At 41.5% G+C, this 8,349-nt stretch overlaps 1 protein-coding gene across 2 annotated transcripts; it reads right to left on the reverse strand.

Moving 5' to 3' along the window:
- Positions 1-555: 555 nt before the first annotated feature.
- On the reverse strand, positions 556-7,629 carry stt3a (STT3 oligosaccharyltransferase complex catalytic subunit A). 2 transcript variants are annotated; one of them, XM_030437967.1, is made up of 18 exons: positions 7,561-7,629; positions 6,650-6,770; positions 6,494-6,554; positions 6,276-6,397; positions 5,976-6,121; positions 4,947-5,037; positions 4,754-4,860; positions 4,505-4,669; positions 3,801-3,981; positions 3,522-3,677; positions 3,312-3,403; positions 2,927-3,082; positions 2,070-2,258; positions 1,833-1,949; positions 1,650-1,752; positions 1,372-1,560; positions 1,150-1,265; positions 909-947 (listed from the first exon to the last, which is right to left on the reverse strand). In XM_030437967.1, exons 2-18 carry the CDS (start codon positions 6,735-6,737, stop codon positions 909-911), a joined length of 2,118 nt encoding a protein of 705 aa, XP_030293827.1. In that variant the 5' UTR covers positions 6,738-6,770; positions 7,561-7,629. The 2 variants fall into 2 exon arrangements, with proteins under 2 accessions (XP_030293826.1, XP_030293827.1); XM_030437966.1 differs by lacking the exon at positions 7,561-7,629 and having other exon boundaries at positions 556-947; positions 6,650-6,737.
- Between the last annotated feature and the right edge of the window lie 720 nt (positions 7,630-8,349).

The raw sequence follows: 8,349 nt of genomic DNA on the forward strand, positions 1-8,349 counted from the left end.
CATTACATGATTTTGATATGGCTATATTGGCTGGTACACATGCTTTTTATTTTGCAGTTATTCCTCAATTGTGATTAATGCTTGTGACAAACTGCACTGAAACTAAACTTAGTTGGAAATGAAGTACTTTTAAATCACCCTAGGATGTTTTTCTGTGTAAACAAAGTTTTTATATTGGTCAACATACAGGCAGATACAGATATCAGTCAGGCTCTAATACCACCTACATACTGCACATGTGACACTAGTCACATTAAGTTTCTAAGATCTAACATCACATGAATAATTAAAGTTCATATTAGGTATACAGTGACTGAATCTGAGTAACAAGTGCAGTGAGCATGACGCAAATGGATCAAATGACATCAAATAAACTGGAATCTACTTTACCTTCATTATGAAGGTTCTTGGTCCAGTTTTTATACATTTATATGGTTTTTATTTATACATTTCACTTCACAATTTACTTAATGTGAGTTGAAGTGCCTTGTGGAGATGCACAACAAGCCCCTAGTCAATGTATGTATTTTGTGAGGAAAGAAAGACAGACCACCATTTGTTCACATTTAACCCCACTTTAATTGACCACATTGTAAAAATCCAAAGCGCTCTCAAATGAACACTGTTTTCTTGTGACCGCTTCATGGAAAATTCAACTTCCTGATATCAGACTGGACGTTTTGACACCAGCTCCCTCTGATCCCAGATGAGACATTTCATTATAACAAAATAAACAAAATGAAAATCATCCACAAAAAAAAAAAAAATCTCTTCGATGCAATTTTCTTCCCCTAAACAAAAGTATAAAAAGTACTCTTTTTTTCCCCCCCACACTCATCTGCAGACCACAGGGGAAGGTGTTCAGTGCTGTGCGCTAAAAGGCTGTTTTCCACTGCTGTCTGAAGGTTTTATGTCCTTGAAAGACCCCGGTTGTCCAGATCTTTGACCTAAAAAATAAATATTGAACACAAGACTTAGTTCACAAGTCAAATGGACAACCTTATTCTATCATTACACCAGTCTGATTTCAAATGAATGCCAAACGTTTCTGAAGATCTCAAGCTCACCAGTAAACCATTTTGGGTTTCAAACAACCCTGTGACTGATATGACTTCTAATGGAACTAGGTAAAGAAGTTAACCATTTTACCTTGTATATCCTAACCAGCCAGTGCTCTGTTGTGTAGGCCTCCTCCAACACATCCAGCTCGAAGTCTTTGTTCCCAATCTCAGCGTTCCTCACTCGGTCATAACCAGGTGGGCGCTCTGAAAGGACATTATAAAATCATCAGAATACATACAGAACAAAAGGTGGAAGTTGAAGTAAACACATTATACATGAGGATACAGATCACACTAAGCTGTCACTTACTGGCCTCTGTGTAGACCTGGCCGAAGCGGTAGTAGCACATCTTGTACATGAGGCAGTTGAGCAGGACAGGTGAGCCCTCACGGTCCACTCTGAACTCTCCAGTGGGGGTGTAGTAGTCATGCTCCTTGATGTGCTTGCCTGTGTCTGTGCTTCCCCCAATACGGACCATCCACAGGAACTTATTGATGTCTGTAATGAGGACAAAGATAAATAAATTACAGAGGTGGCCCCTAGTCTGTAAAATTTCTAAACTCCCTCTACTGATAGATGGGACGTACCATCTGAAGAATAGCCCGTCAGGCCTCCAAAGATGACCAGGACATAACTGACATCCAGCTCCCTCATGATCTCATAGGCCCTCTCTTCTGTGGATGCCATGGCCTACAGAACAAACAACAGCCTGGTCATTACAGTAGCACTTCAGCAACATGATCATCCTGGCCCAAAGGTCCCCACCTCACCTGTCCAACTCTGGAGATGTGCGTGTTGTTCCACGTGTTGTTGTCCACTAAAATGGTTCGATTCGCCATGGCAGTTATCTGATAGCCATAATCCCACCACGACATGACTTTGGCATCCTGGAAACACAAAATAAAATCTCACTTAACTGAATGGAAGCAACAGTCTGTCTTCAGATCATTCAGAACCATATTTAAGAAGTATTTTACTTATTCTGCATTTCTTTGGGTTTGACTGACCTCAGGAGTGTTGTGGCGGAGCCAGTAGTAGGCCTCTCTGAAGTCGTCGAAGATGATGCGGCTGCCATCACCTCCACGGGCCGATAAGACAATTGAGGGAGAGGAGTAGGCTTCGCTGGTCACCCAGGTAGAATGGAAGGTGTATGTAATGAGGAAGAAGGCCATGACCAGAATCATCCCACTGGCAACCTGGTAGCAATATACAACACAGAATGTCACCAGGTTTCACCCCTCTGTCATTTAGACCATCAGGGTGCTTTTAAAAATAAACAAATACTATACATAATAGGCTAAATTCTACTTCGAATAAGTTGCCTCTTTGGTAACTTATGTAAAAGTTTATCAAACCATCTTAGACATTTAGAGGGCAAAAGCCTCTTTGGCGGAACAATGAAAAAGCATGCAAGAGGTGACAAGGAGCCAATCTAGACACTGCAAGCAGAATGTGAGAGCCACTTTAAACATTCCTTATAAAGCTTATCATATACATAATCTTTTTTAAATTGTAAAATCTTTATCTGAAAATGTGTGGCATTGAAAAGGACAATTTTTTCCTTTGAAATACAATGAAGTAGAATTAAAATGTAGCATGAAATTGAAATACCAAAATGCTTGAGGAAATTTCTACCAGTGTAGACAGCACTAAAACAAAGGAGGCACTGAATATGTTTGTCGTCTCTGAAACCATACGTAAATACTGGACAATGTACATCATGCCTCTTGCTGTACAAGAGGTCTAATCAGTTTTAATCCAATGATGCTTCATGTCAAACCATGCACATAAAGTGTTAATAGACCATAGATGACAGCTTTAACAGCTACAACAGCACTCTGAACCAGTCTCTCTGACTTCCTACCTCATTTTTGATTGGGTAGGTAGAGTCCTGCTGCTTCTTGCTCTTCTTGTCTGGCCGGCTGACATCCAAATTCTTCATGTAAGTGGTGAGCACCTGGGACACGCCAATGCCTGACAGGATGCACATGACTGGAGCCAGAACCAACATCAGACGAACCTGAGGAGGCAACAAATGAGCAATACATTGACCCATGTGATGTACAAAGTTTCACTTTCCAAATATGAATTCATGTTTTCCATTTACTTCTGTCATGTTTAATGCTGTGTCTTAATAATGTGTCTTCTTCTGGTGACACTGTTGAAATGTGACAAACCCCAAAAGCAAGCAGATAAACTAAATCCTCAGAGACATCTGAGATGTACATATAGCTCTATACAGGACATACCATGACAGCTGAGAAGTACATGCTGGTGACTCCATACATGATGATGAAGATCCTGGCGTCCGAAAGGTTGTTGAAACAGTAGTAAAGACCGACTGTGAGGAGAGGAAAGGTAACAGTCAGTCACAATCTCAACAAGGACACACTGAGCTGTGTGCTTCATCACAGTATAAACCTCTTTTTACTGTGTGTTTCTGCGGAGTGTGCACTTGCCTGGGAACATGAAGACCAGCAGCTGAAGGTCAAAGTAGTATGAGGACCAGGTTGTGGGCTGATGCTCAGAGACAGAGGCGATGATGGGAATGTTGTTCTTCGCATAAGAGGGGTCCAGCAGAGAGTAGAAACGACCAGTCCATGGAGAGATTTTACCTGAGGGAAATATACTTTTGGTAATTGATGGTCCAAAGCAGGAGAACTTCGAATCAGTTCCTCACAAACGGAAAGGAGAAGATAGGGAAGGAGACATTCGATATATCTACTGGTGCATCTTACCAGTCAGCATGAGGACGGTGCCCACAGACAGCAGGACGAAGCCCACCAGGGAGATGACACTCTTGAACAGCACCTCAAACTGCTGAGCATTGAGCTTGCTGCGCAGGTAGTCAACAAAGGCATGAATCTGGCACAAGCCAAACACACCAAATGCTGCCATGTGCTCTGATGACTGGACCGGCTGTGATACAAGAGAAAGGGAGGTGAACAATGTAGCAGAGCAGAGTTTAACACAAGACACCTACTGTTGTATCTCCTTCGGCCATGATTTATTTTGACTAGGGCTACAACTAAGGATCATTTTCATTTTCACTTATTCTGCTGCAACATTGATGGAATAATCGCTTAGTCTATAAATCATCAAATAAAAAAAATAAAAAAATATTTATCACATTTCCCAGAGCCTAAACTTAATGACAAAGAAAAGCATCAAATCCTCACATTTAAGAAGCTGAAACCAACAAGATTTTGGCTTGAAAAATTACTTTTGAAGCAGTTACTTAAAAAAAAAAGGAGAAAAATCATGTGAACAGAGGTTATATCAATGGTTGTTTCTTAAATGTGTACAACTGAAAAATCACCGAAAAAGCATTGGTCAAATTGTTATTTAAAACAAAACACAGAATTTCAAAAATGAATGCATCATTATTTTTCTTTAATCTTTTCTGGACCATTAGTCTGTTAGCAGTGCTTTTTCACCTTACCTGGAAACCAACAAAAGAGATCTGCATGGAGAGGATGGTGCCCAGGCAGTAAACTGTGCAGTAAGCCACGTAGATGCGGTGGGAGAATCGTCCTGTGAGCATCAGGACCAGGACATGGAGGGGGATAAGGTTGATCAGGAACACATAGCCACCCCAGGAGGAAACCTAGATACACAAAAAAACACCTCATCAGGACCTCTAAACTCACAAGTAATTCAGAAAAACATGTACTCTTTTCAATCTCCTTACCATGTAGAAGTAGGCCAGTGCACATATGGATGACCAGTACACAGAGCCTGTTTTGACAGCCTTAATCCACATGTAATAGGTCAGCAGCATGCAGAAGATGGCAATGCCTGAGTAAGACAAGGGGGGATTTCATTAACAATCCATTTAGTGATATTTTCTTTAAATAACATCATTGTGCAGATCAGGGGTATACCTTCGTTATCATAGGAGCCGGCGACAGAACGAGAGATGTAACCAGGCACCACTGCAATCATGGCAGCAGCCAGGAGGCCAGCACCTGCATCCTACATAGACAAACATTATTTAGTTGCAGTGGGGTATATTAAAATTTGTGCACAACATTCTAAATCAGTCAATGACTCAAATCAGTTGTACTATCCCTTTTTCTGTGGCACTGAAGGGAATATTTTTGAGACTGAAAGTCACCCTGATGATGTCATCAGGGTCATCTCAGACAGGGCTTAAGACCCAACAAATATCTAACAGAAGCCTGTTGAAAACTTCCCCCTCAGTTAAATGCCTGTTTGACAATAACAAACTGTTTAATTAAGCAGTTAAGTTTCTTATTGTATTTCAGTGGACCGTGGACACCAGTGAATGGTTTGGCATGCAGTCAACTGGGGCAAAAGACAAAAAACTGTGCACCCGTTCTATTCATTCAATGGAGAATCACTTTTCAATCAAAATTCTGAATCAAATTAACATTAAACTATTATGACAATATTGATTTGGGAGATTCGCTTATCATCCAAGGCTTAATTTTTAACATTGTTTACAGACTACACTTACAGGGGGGCAACTCAATTGGAAACACATGTCATAAACATGTCATGGTTAAAAAGCACAACAGCCCACCATCTAAAGCCAGCACTGGGCCCCATCAAAAAAGACATCTGACTGCCAACACACGCCAGGCCACAACATTGGCCCCCCCCCCCCATCACAAGCTACTGGCCACTGGGCCCAACAACTTTTATAGTGTGAAACCTTGCATGTACATGGCGTTGGGCCTAACTAGAGACACTATTGAGTAAACCCAAGAAGAAGCGTGGGATCCAGTGTTTTTAGAGCTTTTTAAGCAATCTATTTAATTTGACTGTTATAAGTCTTTTAAATTCATTAAAGCGTAAAGTGAGTGCCTCTTTGAAGAAAAACAGGTTTGCATTTTATTAAAAATTTAGAACCTTACATAGAATTTGTTTTATATCATTATGTGCTTTACCTTCAGTTCCTTAGTGAAGTGGTAGGTCACTATGGCAGTAAAGGAGCTGAACAACGGAGCCAGGAAGACACAGACATTACGGATGTCAATGGTGATGTGAAAAAAGTGTAGGACGTGGTACAGGACGGCAGAGGTGATCATCAGTCCTGTTAAAAGAGAGAACAGAGGGAGACGAGACAAGAGGTGCATCAGTGCCGATGAAGGCGGACTGTATACATGAAGCACACTGACATCTCCCTTCTTGTATCCTCACACTCAACGTCTTGTACAGCTCTCTAAATATTTTTCCCTAACTCCTACCTGGATAAATGGTGCCACCAATGATCCTCCCGAGAGGATACCATGCCCTGTCATCAAACCAGTTGTGGAACTTATAAAATCCTTCTTCTGCCAGGAAGCGGGTCGTACGGTAGTTGAAGTACCTGAAGGTGAGATGAAGGCGAGAGGTGAGGCATTGCTTTGGGGAGCCAAGTCTTTTAACAATGCTTGAGAATAGCCATGACAGGAGAAGCACTTACGGATCGAACTCGTGGATGACACTTTCAAACCTCAAGACGGAAAAGAGTCTGGTGGAGAAGGCTGAAGAGGGAAGGAAAGGGACATGGATCAATGCGTTCAGTGTGTATATAGCATTAGGAAGGCAACGCATTGTCTATAGGAAGGAGTGGACTCACAGAGGACAGCAGCCATGGACAGGATGAGCAGCTTCAGCAGTGTGTCCTGTTTCTCATAGGACAAACGCAGGAAGCCCAGCTTGGTCATTTTGGCGAGTTTAGGGACAGCTCACCGTACTACCTGATGAGAGGAAGACAAAAACTGTGAGGTACAAACAGGAGGAGATAAGCCCTACACTGCGTAATATACGTTTCAGTTTTAGAAAAATAAATTATTCATAATAATTACAAGACAATACTTTATTCAATGTCGCGTTTTAAGCAAGACAGACACTCAGGGGGAAAAGAAAAAAAAATCACAGTCTCCCAACTGTTAAGAGTCAACTTCCATGTCCAGCCCAACCAGATAAGGCCACGCACTAAGATGTGGCGTCAGGAACCAGGAAGCACCCACATTGGAAAACTTCTGCAAGGATTTATGCTCGTCTTTCTTCAGATTTTGCATGATTGTACTAAGCGAAAACAACATTCCTCCAAGAACTCTGATTAATGCTAACTTTGAAGGCACAGAGCCCTGCAAGTACTGACAGTAAACCAACCTTTCTAGCATCACAGGGCAAGGAAATGAACAGCAGCTAGTATCTGTTAACTAGCCATTAACACGCATCTAGTGCACATTCACACTGAATGCAAGTATTGTGATAGACTAGACAGCATCTTTCAGCTCGTCAGCATCAGGCCGGCTACTGTTGATGCTGCTTCCATAGGTTAAAAGTGTGTAAGCAGCTAGCTGGCGAGGCTAACGAGCTAGCTGCTGTAAAATTAACACCCTGACCCAGCGCTCCTTTTCTGATTTATTTAGAAAGCATCAATGACTCATTCACGACTGGCAGCAGGACAACAGCCTCAAATAAAAATATCGCTCCTAAATAAGCCTAAAGCTTTAATATTTGATGTTCTGAAAGACTCACCCGCTCTGCTCCTGTTACTCATACACTATTCACACACAACCTTCACCGTGACTTAGACCCGCCCCAAACTACGCCACGGCGACTGTTTATTGGTTGAACGTCAGTCAATAGTAGTCTCACATGATTCTGACTGGTTCTTCGTCTGTCAATCAAATTTGGTTCCTTACCTTGCCGCTTCAGTGTAGTGACGTGTCCTTACTGAAGCAAGGCAGCATGTCGGCCCCTACTGGTGTAAAACTAGTACACACTCCTGTTAAAACTTACATAGTTTAAGTGGTGCAACCAACAATGAGACAATAACATTTACTGTAGGCTTAATAGTATAAAACAAACCATATATAATCTAGAGAACAGTATACATACAGGTTTGTACAGGGATATAAAGTCTGAGTCCGAGTTGAGAGAAACTACTAACACATCTATAGCATCCTTATAGTTATGAATTTGCAAAAAGAAGCAATGTGCTCTCTGTTTGTCTTTGGGTTCAGATCAGATCCAGTTCCATGCTGTACCATCTTCTCAAGTGATCATAATAGAATTCACCATAAATTAATTTCCCACTGACTTACTGCTTCTTTATGTACAGCCCTTACTACGCAGTGTGTATTGCACTTATTTTAACCCGTCTCTGTTATTATATTGGATGGCACACATTTATCAAAATCAGGGACATGCCACATCCACTTTCCTCTGCAGATAAAAAATTGTGGTTTAATAGCTTTTCAATGCTCTGTGAGGTCTCAGACCAACTCTGTCTTGATCCACTATTAAGCTTCCGAAGTCCTGTAT

Source organism: Sparus aurata, chromosome 13 (assembly GCF_900880675.1).
Source record: "Sparus aurata chromosome 13, fSpaAur1.1, whole genome shotgun sequence".
In the NCBI taxonomy this organism is placed as follows: Eukaryota; Metazoa; Chordata; class Actinopteri; order Spariformes; family Sparidae; genus Sparus; species Sparus aurata.

Excerpts from the sequence above, each read along its gene's own strand:
- stt3a (XM_030437966.1), bottom strand. The coding sequence starts at position 6,737 with ATGACCAAGCTGGGCTTCCTGCGTTTGTCCTATGAGAAACAGGACACA. Across the intron at positions 6,122-6,275 it reads TGGTGGCACCATTTATCCAG|GACTGATGATCACCTCTGCC; the intron begins GTAGGAGTTAGG and ends CTCTTTTAACAG. Across the intron at positions 948-1,149 it reads GGCTGGTTAGGATATACAAG|GTCAAAGATCTGGACAACCG; the intron begins GTAAAATGGTTA and ends TTTATTTTTTAG.